The sequence below is a fragment of the Pteropus vampyrus genome, unplaced genomic scaffold (assembly GCF_000151845.1).
Source record: "Pteropus vampyrus isolate Shadow unplaced genomic scaffold, Pvam_2.0 Scaffold182, whole genome shotgun sequence".
NCBI lineage: Eukaryota > Metazoa > Chordata > Mammalia > Chiroptera > Pteropodidae > Pteropus > Pteropus vampyrus.
In genome coordinates, this window is record NW_011888963.1 from 1,328,964 (window position 1) to 1,345,505 (window position 16,542).

Consider the following 16,542-nt stretch of genomic DNA (forward strand, 5'->3'; position numbering starts at 1 on the left):
AGGCCAGAACTGAGTTTATGTCTGTTGCTTTCAGTATCTGAAGAGTTGGATGTGGATAACTGTTGCCTTAATTAAAAATAAAAACAAAGTCCTGTATACATACATACGAGGAAACTGTGTTCAAGATGAATTTTGGAAGAAATCAGGTAGAAATGAAACTTAGAAAGCCTAACCAAGACACATCTAGAGCAATGGTTCTCAAAGGGTGGTCTCCAGACCAGCAGTATCAGCACCCCCTAGGAGCTCGTTAGAAAACACATCCTCAGGATATGAATCGGGCACTCTGAGGATGCGCCCGGCAAACCAGTGTTTTTACAAGCCCTCCACTTGATTCTGATACACGCTCACATTTAAGAACACTGCTCTAGCAGCCACGGCTTATGATATTTCTTAACAGGCATTTCACATACATTTCAGAATATTCCGAACTCCAGCTTAGAGTTTCCGTGGATGGCAAAGTTGCACTTTTGGTTTTGTCCACAGGGTCTTCCTTCTCTTCTCCTGAATTTTGAGTTATTCGATCTATACTGCTGAAAACCTGGAAGGCAAATAGTCAATGTTTATTAATATCTTCTTAAAGAGTTTGTCAGGAAAAAAAAAAAATCATGGGAGAAAAACCTGAGAGCATGACTAAAGTTTGGATCAGGACTGTGTACTCAGAAGGTACTTTCCAATGCTGTTTACTTGAGTCCTGACATGAATGGTATAATCTTTTTTTCTTTTGGAGAGGGGAGCTACTAATTCATCACCCGATCACCATACCTTGTTATGGACTTTGTATCTGCAAACAAAATCCATAGATGCATTGGGGGGAGGATGTGGTGCAGACTTGGTTATGAGTCAGAGGTATTTGTTTGGCCTACAAATCCCAAACACATACAGGCAGCTTCACATGTCGATACTGGGATTTTTTAAGGGGATCAGAGCTTAAGCAAACCTGAGATCTCTGTTGGCCCACGGGAAAGATGGAAGTAAAATAGGGAGCTGAGCGCCCAGCCCAGGAAGCATCTCCCACTGCCCAAGTGAGCCTTCTGCTGTTCTCATGGGAATGGCCCTGACACTGCCTATATCTACTGGGGTAAGAAGGAAGGTGACTAAAGGACAGGAGACAGTGGGAAGGAAATAGAGTTTAGGGGCCGGCTTTGATGGGCCAGAGAACAGGCACTGGGAAAAGCCAGCACCCAATCATATCAAAGCTTCGGTCCCGGCTCTGGGACAGACCAGCCACCATGCCCTCCAGGGAAGTCCCTACCTCTTTCTGTCCTTCCTATAAACAGGGAGGGCTGTGCTGGACGATTTGCAGATGCATTCTAGATAGTCATTTAGAAAAAAGGTGCAGAACACTAAAATTACTAAATGCTATGGAAGAGCTAAAGAGTAATCAGGCAAAATGCCATGGCAACAGAAAATATATAGCTATTGAAAATAGCAAAAGGGAGGTAGGGTGCCTTCTAGGTTTATTTCCATTTTCCCAAAGCCCTGATGCCCTGTCTCAGAATTATCAGATTTCTTTGTTTTATTTGTTTGTTTCTTTTAAACTTACCGCTATCAGTAAAAAAAAAAAAAATCTTTCTCAAACATCAATTTTATTATCTTCTACCATTTCCAAAATTCTAGCTTAGCTTCCTCCTGCCTCAAAATATAACTTATATTTTGCATTATTGGTTACCAGGCTTTCTCATTCCACAATCAACTATCCCCAAGTGTCTTAGCTTTTGTCAAGGACTAAGCCTTCTCCTTTGTGTTTTAATCCATATCTTCCTTGGAGAGGGCTCTGCACGCACTGAGCTCAATGTTCTCATTATAACATGAAAGAAATGGGGGACACCTCCACAGCCTGGCACTGACCTAGACTAGGGCATGCAAGGTGATGCCAGTATATGCATGGCTATAATGTACTCCAAAGATATGACTATGAGTGGCAAGTCTATGCCTCCAAGAAAAAAGATGTTTATCTGTGGAGCATAAAACAGAGAAATATACTCCTGAGGCAGGGTAGAGGCTCTGGACCATGAAGATGGTGGTGGGGACGGAGGGGGGAGGTCACTTTTTCTAAGCAAAAATAAATTTTAAGTACAGGAGACCCCAAGCTCCAAAACACTGTAGGTGGTTTTTACAATCATGTCCAGCTGTTTTGAGGTACCAACTATCTGGCCAGTGGGAGACTCCCTCAGAGAGATCCTGTATATTTATGCCATATTTCACTTACTTTTGAAAACCTATGTGAACATGAGGAAAACTGCCTTATTTCCACATTAAAGTCTTCATCATTCGTGTCATCTTCTTCCTCAGTCTCCATATGATGATACTTCTCTGACCGAGCTACCGAGAAATGTTTGGGAATAGTTCCAGTTACTTAGAATTTCAGCTTTTGATTTAGGCATTTTAATTATTAATTCTATATCAAAGCAACATTACATTTAAGAGCTCATAGGTTCTAGATGGGAAGATTCTATGAAAAGTGGAAATAATTTTCTACAAAGTAAAGGCCAAATAATGTTTTATGTCAGATAGTGCACATACTATCAAAATAACTTGTGTCATCTTCAGATTCCAGTTGGGGGATAAATTCTGCCTTCTGCCTCAGCAAGCTGTTCCAGTCTAGAGAACGGAAGAATCGATGCTGTTTAACTTCATAGGCACCACCTGGAGGGGTGGGGAGAGGGCAGGGGAGAAAGTGTTAAACTACCCTCCAAGCACAGGTACACATCTGCTTTTAAGAATAACCAAAAAAAAAAAAAAGTATCAACAGAGAAACAAGTCATGGAAGTCTTATTTTTTTCATTCTATAACCCAAACATCCCAAAATTTCTCCCATAATTTATCAGATGACTTGATTTTATTAAGAGCAGTCATTATGGCACAGATTTTCACTGTCAATTCTTCCGGGGCTTCCTCTAATTTTCAAAGGTTAATGATGTGACCACTTAAATGCACATTATGCTGAACCTGGGGATGTGGACACACGTTGGCCAAACACAGACTTTCATTACAAACCAAAGAAATTCTAACAAGGTGCAAAATGTGTTCACAGCAATATTTTCCCTGGAGGTTGGGTTAATAAGGATGAATTTTTCCTAAATAGAATATAATGGTTACCATTCAATTTTATTGGATTGCTCATTAACATGGGTAGGAATTATATTCTGTGGATTACAGATTCTTAAGTAAGAAATGGGCAAACCTATTTGATAGATGTATAATGCATGTGATAAAAATCAATCACAATTCCTAAGTTTTACGATTCTTTTTGTCAAGTCAGCATGATAGCACAATTCAGTAAAATAATGTTTTTAATTCAGTTCATGAATTTAAAGAGTGATTTTGAAGGGCAGGCCCATCAAAACATTACACTATACCCCATGTAAAGAGAAGAAGGTATACATGCCATAAAACCATAGCATGAGAATCAGGTCCCTGCCCTGCCTCAAACATGCACACTGTTGATAAAGGAGATAAGAAACAACCCGGAAAAAATATCAGGAAGAGAGGTTTCTCACGAGACCAATACCAGGGTCTAATCAGTCTCCCCGCCAGGAGATGCCCTTCTAGGTGTGATGTAAATGCCTCTTTAATGAAGTTGTCACCCATGCTTCTCAATCTGTCCTCAGTGGGGCACAAAAGGACTAGAATGAAAAATGCAAGCTGAATGAAAAATGGCCTTGGATCTTGGAGTGGAGGAGCTGGCTGTGGGGTTCCCAGCAGGCCCCTCCAGCACAAGGTGTAGATCAGGGCATCAAACCCAGCCAAGGGAAACTAGCGTTCTGCAAACAATGGAGTAGAGAGAAAAGAACAAAGTGGGAAAATACCCGCCAAAAGAGAGAATGATTTCTTTACAAAGTATTTGATTAGAATCTTTATCCAGGATCCTATCCAGGCCTTCTTTGTGTTCATAGCACAATACTGCAGTCTGATGTGATGACAACAGCAATAGCAGTGGCTGTCATTTGAGGGCTGATTTGACAAGTATTGCGCTGGGTACTAGAGGTATCATTTTTCCTTTAATTACATCATTGAAAGCAACCCCACGAAGTAGGTATTATCATCTCCATTTTGGGGTGGGGAAACTAAGGATAAACAACAAAGCATACTGGACCATGATCCCTGAATAAGGTTTAGAGGGCTGAACAAGGTCTTTCTAAAAACACCCAGGTCCATTCTCAGTACCATAATGTCACATGCCATTTAAGGGGGAGGCATGTTTTATTTTGCATCCTACCCTGCCAACTTTCTTGTATCGATTTGAAAGTGAACTCACAACTGCCAATACTAGGGAACTGAGCCAAACAGCCAATTTCTAAGGCTGTTCTCAAAACACCTTTGCATAGTCCAATGCCAGATCTCCATGCATCATCTAGTCCAAAGCTCTCATCTAGTCCAATCGATGTCCTCAAATACAGCTGTCAATGACATTTTCTTCTAGTGCTCTCATCTTGGGGAAGTTAAAGCGTTTAAATATTTACCTATACAACTTCCTCACTGTGCCAACCACACTGAGGTCCAAAGAGTAAAGACCTACTCCGTGGCCCACCACACACTATGCTGCAATGATCATCGCTTCAGCTACTGCTCATGGGACCACACCAAATGGCGGCTCTGAACTCCAAGGTCACTCAGCTTTATCCAGAAAAGCACAGTTCTCTACAGCCAAAGGCTCAAACAGCACTTCTGGACCATATCCAGAGTTTCTGTATTTTTACTCCCCTGCCTGCTACCCTTTGGGACACAAGATGGTGAGAGTATTCACTTATCTCTGTGGACAATGACAAATGGGTCCTCCCCAAGGAGTTACAGCTCACTACTGACCAGCTCGCATTTCTCATCCTTTGGCCTTTGTGCCCCACTGAGAAAAAGTTGCTTATCACTGGATCCTATTTCTCATGAGCTTTTGGAGAAAAGGGGAACAAAAAAATTAAAGGAACACACTGGGGAAAATTTTCCTCTATGCTAAACTGCTGATACAGCATGGACACAGAAACTCATGCAAACGACAGCTCTCATCGCGTGAATTCACTGGGTAGGGGTTGGAGACACTTGAACTCCTATGATGCACTAGGTTAATGTACTAGATGCCTGCATGAATGTTTGCATTTAGTCCTCACAATAACCCTAGGAGGTGTATAACATGCCCGTTTCCACAGATTAGGAATCTGAGCCTCAGGGTGATAAAGGAACTACTCCACACCTCCAGCTGGTACATGGGTAGGATCATATCTGAGCAGCTTTAAAGTCCAATGAGCCAGACTTCCACTCAATACAAGTTCAAAAGTCTAGTTCAAGTACAACAAGCTCCCAAATTCCAAGTTATGCTTTGGCACTAATGTTCTACTCCCTTGAGTTTTTCTCTCCTTTCATGGAAGTTTCTTAAACATCCATTATGTTCTTCACACTCCTTTTCTCAACCTCTCTAGTCTCTTGGGCAAATGTGCATTCGCACATTTTCACGGTGCATTATTTTGCCCACTAAATATGCATTAAATCCAAAATGCTGTCATTGGAAGCAGCATGGCAGGCCTGCGGGATTCTCAGCCTCTTTCTTTGAGTCCTACTGGGACCTGTCACTTTGGACCTGCCTGTTTGGCAACGACTTCTTGACAATGCTAAGAGCTTGGGCAGGGTCTTTCAAATGTCTCTTTTGAGCTTTTGATAGGAGATTTGTTTCTCAAACTGTCAAACCTGAAAAGACCAAAAGTATCAGTCAAGGAGAATATTGCAGAAAGATAACTTGCGTCATATAATATATAAACATGGATATGCTGACCATTGTCATAGCTCTGTCTCATTAAATCAAGTCCAAACAAGAATCCAAGTATTCTTAGAGGAGGGAAATGGGTAGAATATTAAATAGGAAAACTCTCCAAACTGACATATAAACACTGAAGAGAAGGGGACTCTTTAGAAGGGGTAAGCTGACTGTAATATAATTTTAGTCATATCTTAGGGTAACACCTCTCTGGGACAGTTGATTAGGACATGTAAATACATACTTGTGTTGTTGCAGGGCAATCTTAAAATGCCACTGCTTCTCATATTTAGCTCAAGTGAGTTAAAATCACTCCTCAAAATTCTGCCCCATAGAGAGCCTTGACACCGATTCTTTGACAGCTACTCTTATCTCTTGAACCATAAAGCAAATCTGACTGTAGGTCACAGAGAGTGGGAAATAACAAGTTTGCTCGTCACTTCAGAGAAGGAGAAACCAAATAGGATGGGAAGAAATGTAAAATACACTGTTCAAAGAGTTCAATCAGTTCAAAGGTCCACTCATCCACTGAAAAAGGCAGAAAGGCATAGATGATACAATAGTAAGAGGCTCAATTCAAAACAGTTTCCCCAAATGAGCCTTGATTTTTAAACTTTGATTATCTAATCAAATAGTCTGCAAGATTTTTCTGTAAAGAGTCAAATAGTAAATATTTTAGGCTTTGTGGGCCACGCAGTCTGTCCTGACTACTCAGCTCTGCCACTGTAGCATGAAGGCAGCCACAGACAATATATAAATAAATGGCACTGCTGTGTTTCAATAAAACTTTATTTATAAAATAAAGATTTGGTCCATCGGTTTTAATGCTTCATCATAAACTCTAGTATCACAGCCTTCCACACTTAAGCAACAACAGAGCTCTGCAACTGGGGAAGCTGTGGGCGAATGTGGAGAACAATGTAAGATAAATATTTGGGACTGTTGTAAATAGTTCTTGTCTTAGAAAAAAGGGGGAAGAGAATAATTTCTTCCGTATTTTCTAATATCTCTATTAAAATGAAGTAGAATGAAACAGCTCAGAGTAAACAACCCATCAAGCCGATTTTCACTGATGGAAATTGTGAATACTGTTTACTGTGTGCATGTGTATGTGTGTGAGTGTGCGTGTGGTGTGTTCATATTTAATATTTAGTCTCACCTAGATAAATTCATATACTGGGGCTGGCTGGGACTCTATACTGGTATCTTTAAGTCTGTCTATTCAGAACAAGGAAGAAAAAGAAAAGGAAGGGCAGAAATTTAAAAAAAAAACTGGTAGCAGAACAGTCAGGAAAAATCACCAGCAACCAACAAATCTACTATCTCCTTAATATTGAAAGTCAGTGATATTTAATCCTTTCTCAGGTCTTAGTGCAGATCACCATGATGGAACAGCATAGCTCCACCTCGGGTACTTATTTCTTGTAATTAGTTCAAGAACTGATAACCCATTCCAAAGCCTGTAGATGGTAACAATGCTGGGTCAAATCCTTCTGGAAATATATATTTAAAAAAAAACTCCAAATAAAAAAACTCTACATCTCTAATCCTCTGGTTCAAATTATTTAATATCCATGCTTTTCAGTACAGAAGAATTAAATATGCCCTTGAGGTTTTCTTCCAGAGAAATTGTATTTATTGAAACAAATTAACAAAAATTTCTGCTTTGTGAAAAAAAGAAGGAAAAAGAAGAAAAACAACATCCAATGTTCCAAATGTGCATACTGTTCTGAATCATAAAAAAAAAAAAAAAAAAAAAAATCCAAACTACTACTGTTATAATGTCTTGTGGTCGTGTTCTACATCGACTAACAGATGTTTACTATGCAAAAAACAAAACACAAACACAAACCTCTCAGTGCTCCACATGGACATTATATCTTGCATATTAGCAAAATTAAAACATATGTGCTCTAACCTGTTCCCAGTCTCTCCAGGGGATTCTGTCTGAGAAGCAACGTAATCAGATCCTGGGCATCGGGTGGTGGTGCCTCATCCTTTTCAGGCCAGTTGATCTCATCTAGAAGGAAGAAAAGCAACTTTATAGCTCAAATGGTGGTCCATATCTCAAAAAGCATGGACATCCCCTGAGAGTTTGTCAGAAATGCAGAATTTCAGGGCCCACCTACTGAACCAGAATCTGCATCTTCAGTTGATTCTTAGGCCTAGTCAAGTTTGAGAAGCATTATTTCACAAGACAGGAATAGCACAGCTTTAAACAAAGCAGGGAGAGAATATTTCAATAACCGGTATCTTTCATTTGCCATTTTGATTCATTTTTCTTTGACAGAATTGGCTCACAACAAATTGCTCCTTCTGGTGATTAAGAGGACTTAATGGAGTGGAAACTCTAAACACCTGTGTTTCAGGTGGCCACCCATGCAGGGGATCATCTGAGAGTAAGACTTTCTCTCCTACTATCCTCAGCTTAGAATTGGGCCACGGCCATAGAGTTCTGCAGCTCCAAGAAGCAGAAAGTAGTTTTGTAAAAATAACTATTTCCAGAGACAAAGGAAAGATCAAAATGCTAAGACTGAAGAAGAAAAAAAAAATCTAAAGTAATCATAGTAAGGGAAGTATTTAAAATTGTCATAAATATTAGAATATGTTCTACATTCAAAAGGAGTTTGCCTGAAGATAGGTGTGCATGCTTGTGTGTATGGAAATGCAATAAAAACATGAGTTATTTCTGTGTGTGCCTGCCTCTAGCTTCCTCTGCTGCAGTTTAAATCTGATTTGGAAAATAAAACATGAATATGCATCTGAGCCGTAAGGCATTGAGAACAAAGCCAGCATTTGCTGCTTGTGTTAATTAAACAGTTGATTCCTCTTGCCATTCAGGCCTTAGTATATCAGAAAACAGCCTAGTTATAAATCCATAAACAGCTCGGATATTGTATAAAAGGGTTATTCACTGCAGGCAACTCACAGATCTACTTTGTTAAAATTTATAAATATGCCTGACTCACAAAGTCAGTGATAAAAAAATAATGCTGTGATTAAGGGGCTCCAAAATGAATTTTCCTTCTATTTCCACTGTTGGACCCCGTAAGCACAGTCCAGAATGAACTAGAGGTTGCTGATGGAGGTATCAGTAATGACTGACAAACTTTGAGAGAGGCCTTTTTAATCTACATTTCAAGGAAATTTATAAAAACAGCAGATAGGGTAGGAATAGAGCCTATTTAATTATCATTTAGTTTTGCCACAAGCCGCATAACAATAGTCAGGGTCAGCTTGCAGGTTAAGATCTAAAGGTTATTGAATTTTAAATGAAAGATGAACAGCTGTTACAGAAATAACATTATACCATAACAACTACCAATGAAATCATTAACAATCTGTGGATTAAATTTGCTTCCTTCCCATTCTCATTATTTATTATTTGGTAGACATTTGTTTTAGGGTTTATTACATTTTTGTTAATTTCTTCATTGTGCCATTAGCCATTTTTCCCATTTATGTAAACGTTACCCACATTAACCTTCTCTTCCCTGGTGCAACTTTGTTATTATGGAGAGGAAGACTGGACAGCAATGAATTCATCTGCAAATCCCACAGCAATTTCTTTTGCAGAAAAAGCACACCATAAAATTGGTTACATTGCCAGTACATTTCCAAATTCCGTGTTAACGAAACTTCCTCTGATCAATTTTCAACACAAATTGCTCTCTTGATATGGTGAAAGTCAGTTATGTGTTATGATGAGTGAGTTCTTTTAATTTGTTGGCTAAACTGTTTGATAAAGGTTAACATTTTAGTAGTAAATACGGTGATACTTCACAGAATTACATTAAATAGCTGCTTCCCAATAGTGGTTTAAAGATAACTCCTGATGATATTTACCACTGATGACTTGTCCAAATAGCTCTTCTGGAGTGTCCCCAAAGAATGGCACGCATCCAACCAGAAATTCATAGAGGATAATTCCCATGGCCCACCAGTCCACCGGCTTCCCATAACCTTGCCTCAGAATTACTTCTGGTGCAATGTATTCAGGTGTGCCACAGACCTAAAAGATGATTGCAAAATTAGAATAATTGGAATGCTAGACATGAATTAAAATAACCAAGAGGGCTAAATATCAATTATTTTGCCCAGAGTGCACCTGATCAACCACATGGAAACACATAGATAAAGAACTTAAGAACAGCAGTTACAAGTCGGTATCCTAAATACCAAATGCAGTAATTATTTAAATACCAAAGAAAGGAAGTTTAGAATTCTACTCTAATGTTAAACCATTTGTAGCGTGTCCTTTCAAATTGAGCACCCGACTGCATTTGGCAGTTTTACTTATTTTACAATATTAAAAACATTTGTAATCCATAAGTTTAAAATAATAAGGCATTTTTTTATCTGTCAACATCAGAAATAGTTTCAGCATTTATATGGCCAAAATATATTCACACCCTGGTTACTTCATAAAAGCATGACAGTTGAGACGTGTTTACCTTAAGTAACTTTACAATGAACAGATTGTGGGCACATGGTAATGAGGCATGCTTTAAGAGAAATGGGCCATGGCTCGGATTTTAGCACCCGTGATTGTACAATGCATCATGAGTTTCATGAGTACTCTACTGAGACTCCTGAATTCCTTACAAAAACAGTTTTCCATTTGTCTCTCTCACACTTCCACTTGTGTGCAATTAGATCTTTCGTCTTGCTAATAGACCATAATGTGGGGGAGGAATGTGGAGGAATGGACAGTTCAAAGAGGCCCAGGGAGAAAAATGGAGGCAATTTGCACTTTATTAAATGTAAGGCTTATATAAACATCTAAACCCCCAGTACTAACGTGGAGATCTCTCACAAGCTGATTCCGAAATTCACTGGAAATATCATACTTTGTTATTTCTCTATAGAACCGAACACCATGCAAGCTTACCTGTTTGTCTAAGAACTCTCGAGCATCCTTCTCAATGTGACCCTCATAAAGATTGGTAGTCATGCTCATTAGTCCCACCTTGGATAATCCAAAATCCCCATGGAGGTGACCAACAAACTATGAAGCAGAAGGACATATATTACAACATTCACTTTGAAGCTTGTTTTTTTTTGGTTTTTTTTTTTTAGCTCCCTCCCTCCGTCAATTTAGAAGACCATTTAGTATATAGGTGTCAATCTTATTACAAAACTCGGCCTGGGAAGAGATGAAGTCACAGGAAGATGTCAAATACTTGCATCTGGCAGCTGAGTGTAATTCACAAGGGAGGGCCAGAGACCAGGCCCAGCTATTCTTTGTTGGAGCAGTCAAATACAGTATCATTTAAAACCTGAAACTGTTAAAAGAATTCAAGTATGGAAGTCTGACATCTTTCTATTTTCAGAACAAGAAAACAAAAGAGAAAGTGCTACCAATAATACTATGTCACACATCAGGAACTAAGATAAGCAACCCATCTGTGATTCAGATAAAACCAAAGATAAAGCACTTGGACAGGAAAATGAAGTATTGTTTCAGATTTCAACTTCTGGCTTGAATTTAAATTTCTACTTATTAAGCACAAAACCTACATTTCTTATACATGCAAAGAATTCACATTTGACAGTTTTATGAGTTTATATTTTAAAAAATTTTCATTTTAAGGGGGAAAATCAAAATTTTAATTAAAAAATTAAAGGAACAGAGAAGTTAAGGGAAAAAAGCTTCTGAAAGGAAATAGGCTAAAATTCTAATAATTGTCCTTGATGATGTTGTGAATTACCAGAAACATTTAAAGAAAACTGTTTTTCTGTATTTCGGCATTTTCCAAATTTTCTGTAATGAGCATGAGTTAAATTTATTATACAATTTTCAACACACATTAAAGCTTTACAAATTAACATGTAATGCTTTTAGAGGCTTTTCAAATTAGTGGAGAAGGCATACGACATTTAATAAATAATGTCAAGATAAATAGCTAGTCGTTTGGAGAAAGATAGTCTATCTGTATCTCAAATCAGACACGATAATGAACTCTCGATAGATTAAATTTTTAAAAATTATATTATGAGTAAGATAGAATATAATTTAAATATATCTTGGAGTAGAGGAAAATTATGTAAGTATGTTACCATATGTAGAAACTATCCAGAAAATAATAGTAGCCATCTATGTAGCTATTTAAAAGTTTACATAATAAAGTTTTTAAAAAATTAACTAACTCTCCTTTATAATCATCCTTTTCTTTTGTTTCTTATAAGCTATTATTAGAAGCATCATAGCCCTTAAAGGATTATATATAAATTACCATATATACTGTTAAAATAACTCATCCAGACACATTATGGGAGAATTTTAAAATGTACAAAGTAGCATTAAAAGAAAATATTTTTATAGACCTAAGAAAACTTTTGTATTGTGTAATAAAAAAAAGAAGAGATATTTCGTCAGTGTACATACTTGTCTGGTTTCAAATCCCTGTGTACAATTCCATAATTATGCAAATATTCCAAAGCCAGCACTGTCTCAGCAAAGTACATCCTGGCCATATCAACGGGAAGAGGACCCATGTTCTTCATTAAGGTAGCACAGTCGCCCCCTATTAAACAAAAGAGAAAGATTTAGCAGGTATAGTATAAGCTAAAATTGAAGAAGACCATCAGTTTAGACTGCAGCATTTCAAAGCAGAATGGCCTTTACTCACAGATACACCTTATCATATCTGTAAGTGGAGACTATGTTAAGTGATCGTGTTTCTAATTAAGATGTGATGTGGAGAAAATATAGCTTTTATTTAAAAAGCGGTAGTTAGAAGAGAGCAGGGCTGGCTCTGAAGTGGAACTGAAATTTGAAAAACTGCTAGCAGAATTTTAGGAACATGGTGGCAATTTAAAATACACCAATATAAAACATGAATTCTGGAATCAAGCTTCCTGAGTTCAAATTCTAGCTCTGACCGCTACAGGTAGAGGGACCTTAGGGAAACCTGGCTTGGATCTTTCATCTGTAAGATCAGGATAGTAAAATAGTGTCATCCCATTTAGGATTATTGTGAGGATTCGATGAGGTAATCTATGTAAAGAATCTATGTAAAGCACGTGATAAATGTTAGTTCTTGTAAAAAAATAACCACAACATAGGTTAATAAAGCAAAGTATTGGTGTGGCGAAGAGAACAATGGGTGGAAATCAGGCAAGCTTTGTTTTCGTCTTATATCTACCACTGAATATCCAGTAAACCTATCCCCTTCTTGGGGATCAGTTCACTCATCTGCAAAATAAAATGGCTGAACTAATTGATATTTAATGTTTCCTCCAGTCTTACAGTTTGGGGATTTTGTTCAAATAATTACAAGAACTTAAATTAGATGTTTTAAAAATTATTTTGGCCCTTGCCAATCAATTCATTTTATTTATTAACAGTTTATTTCAACAAGTCATGGCCACTCGAATACTCAGAAATTTAATGTAAAATTGATGGAAATAAATTACTTGGAGCACTTAAAAGGCAGACCGCAAACAAAACAAAAAATAAAAAAAGCTAGATTGTCTTGAATATGTCTCCTTTCCCCTAACTTATTTTTAATTTCCTACCACAGACCATAAACAATATATTTTTAATTCATTCTTTAAGATTAATAGTAATGAATGATGTTATGATATGTGATAAAAATAAGTAGAAAAAATCCCATCCCTTATATTCCAACTTTTATGACCAATTGAGAAGAGGTAGTTAGAATTAAAAGCTATTAAAAAAGAAAAACAACCTTTTTCCAAATAGCACTAATTTTCCCTTTGTTATAATAGAGCAGGCACTTTACAAGCAATTATCACAAGATAATGACTGGGAATACAGCCATCTCACTGCCTGGCTTCAGTTCCTAGGTGGATATAACCATTATGTGGCAGAAATACAGAAAGCTTCAGCCACACAAATGAGCAAGGAGTTTCTGGGAACAGGTGTCATATTCTGTGTCACAGACTGATTTACCTTCCACATATTCCATAACCATGCACAAGTGGCGCCTTGTTTCAAAGGAACAATACATGCTGACTACAAAGGGGTTCTCTGCAAAAGTCAAGATATCCCGTTCCACAAAGGCCTGTTGGATCTGGTTTCGGAGGATGAGGTTCTGTTTATTAATCTTCTTCATGGCAAACCTCTGCCGGGATTCCTTATGCCGAACGAAGTAGACTGCCCTGAAAAGGAGCACAAGAGTTGGGGTTCACCGAAGAGAGGATGCTTCTGGGTAAAGTAAACCATGTGATCATCAACTTTTTAAGTTCCCATAGCAGCCAGAATTCAGCTCACACAAGCTATGCTGGCAGCTACAAACATCCAATTTCTGGCCAAAGTCCTTTGGCTAGATTGATTTTTTAAAATTCTTTCAACAAAGGTCAGAGGTCATACATAAGGCATCAAATTCATCTTCACTGCTGAAGGAAATGGACAGTCTCAAGAGTAAGCTATGTTTTCAGTTTTTCCACAAACAAAATCCAATATATAAGTCAGAACAGGAAAGAATGAACGAAAGTACATCCATATGATGAGAGAAAGATCTTTCCTAGCATTAGATATATGTTAGGCATTTTTTCTTGACTGACTAAAGCAATTATTTTCTATATAATACCCTAAGGATCTTCAAAAAGACCATAGCTTCTTAGAGTAGGCTTCCAATTTGAGAGTAATTTACTTCCAATGAAATTTTCAGATAAATGAGAAGTGAATAACAGGTCATATGAGGCTATCCTGAAATAAAGAGTAGCAGGCCTTGGCATGAGTCACATCTGTGCCTGTTTCCCAACATAAAAGGCGGCCAATAATATACTGGTTTCTGTTCCATTCAACCCATGGCCAAGGCGTCAGGCAGCTTTATTGTAAAATGGATTCTCTGAAGCTTCGAATAATGTGGACAAAGGAAATAATTAGGAGGAGGAGTCTTAAAACTCCACCTGGAAATGATGAGCAATAAATGTCTTAGACTGGCTCCTTTTCTCATTAGTTATTCCTCACTTGTCATTATTGTGGGAGAACAGGTTTGAACTCTCAGGTTAGACGATGCTCAGTTAAGTAATAATTGACCTAAAGAGCTATCAGTCATTAGAATTGTATAATAGGTTACATGGGGCTGCCTGCAACAAATGCAACGACCAAGTAAGTAGTAATTTACCTAAAAAGCAATTAATCACAGCAAAGTATATCCGACAATCTGCTCCTAAAATGAGGGGTTATCTGATCTGAGATGCATTTTCCACTAGTTATAGTCATCGTCCTTGAAAAATGAATATGAGGGACTAAGCTGCCCTATATTCCTGCTGAACCAATACATCAGGGTGGTTCACTTACATATAGGTCACTCAAGTATATTCAATCTCAGTTTATTGAAAGTCACATTTTCCCCATAAGTGGTCAACTGTGAATTAATTTTTCTTTCAAATATGTGTATCTTTATCTTTGTCTTCTCATTGCATTCATCTGTTCCCTTCACTCACAAAATTACACATTTTTGGGGTGAGATCTCTTCAAACGTTACTCCTTTTTTTTTGCTTTACTCTTTTTTCTCTCTATCCTTATTTCTTTGGATTTCTACCTTTTCTTTTACTGTATAGTAAAAAGCTAGCCACACTCTACACAACCAAGTCAAGGAACAATCTGGTGCTATTATTCCCACAGAATGACAAACTGATGTGAGAGATGGGCATCTGGGTGCCCAGTGTTTTCTTCACTGGCTAGTACTTCAGAAGGCCCCAAAACTTAGGATCCAACCAGCCAGGTTTATTTCCACACCTGTTTGTATGGCTAGGCTTGATATCATAATTAACTAATTTAAACAAATATTTAAACTGATAAAACATGAATGTGAAAAGGAAAAGCCTTACTGTTTATAAGAAAACTAAACAGAATGCTTTGGAAAGTACTGATAAATATGTGTCACTAAATAAAATTTTTATTGATTTAGTATGGGTGAGAAGATTTCCAAAAGTTGAGAAAATAATAAAAATCTAGGTTCCTACATTCAGATTGCTTCAAGTTTCTGCTTCACCTATAAAGAAGTTAAAATTCGAAAATAAAAATAACGTATTATAAATATGGTTTATATTGTTTGTTTTAAAAGGACCTTACATCAAAAGACAAATTTATACATATTTAAATTAAAATGTTTAACATACATATCATTTTTTTATAATTTCCTACTTTGAACAACTTTTTAATTAACCAGCAAACTACTCATTCTTTCTAAATCAGAATAAAGGCTTTTACAATATATATTTTTTCCCAATTACTGATTGAATAAAATCCTTGCCTGCTCAGACTCTGGTAGCTGGACAGACAGGTAAAATGGGGGCAGAGAAAATCATTTGGCCTCTCCTTCAGTATCAGACAAACACTGGTAAACAAATATTGTCACGAAGAAAAATTTCTGAAGTAGAGAATCTATTTTTCGATGAAATTTAGAATTCAAAATGTTAAAAGGAAAAAAACAATATCATTATATTATCACTTGTCTAAGTCAACTATGACATAGTTTACTTTCCATCTCTCCTTTCAATAGTTAATATTTAGTTCTAAGGACCCTCAGACATACAATATTATTAACTTCACTCTTAGACTATCAGAAGGTCATCATTTTGATTGTCAAACAGGAATCACCATTTTTTACATAAATAACTGTTCAGCATTATGTTTGAAAAGAACAGAAAGTAATGGAAGAAGAATGGAGTTGTACACAATTTTATGAAAAAAGAAAAGATGCCTCAGGCCCAATTTGACCAGCATCCAGAGTAGGTTTTCATTGACGCTGTGTAAAAAAATGGCTTCTGCCTTTATTCTTAGGTGTTCAGGCCATAAAATTTGATTTGACTTTCTGCTT

At 37.3% G+C, this 16,542-nt stretch overlaps 1 protein-coding gene across 1 annotated transcript in view; it reads right to left on the reverse strand.

The window, feature by feature from the left end:
* MAST4 (microtubule associated serine/threonine kinase family member 4) overlaps positions 1-16,542 on the reverse strand; it is a 158,413-nt gene that overhangs the window by 25,627 nt on the left and 116,244 nt on the right. The window contains 9 exon segments of the mRNA XM_011371060.2: positions 411-538; positions 2,210-2,322; positions 2,524-2,646; positions 7,662-7,763; positions 9,590-9,755; positions 10,635-10,732; positions 10,735-10,751; positions 12,132-12,270; positions 13,662-13,870. Coding sequence (XP_011369362.1) covers positions 411-538; positions 2,210-2,322; positions 2,524-2,646; positions 7,662-7,763; positions 9,590-9,755; positions 10,635-10,732; positions 10,735-10,751; positions 12,132-12,270; positions 13,662-13,870 — 1,095 coding nt within the window.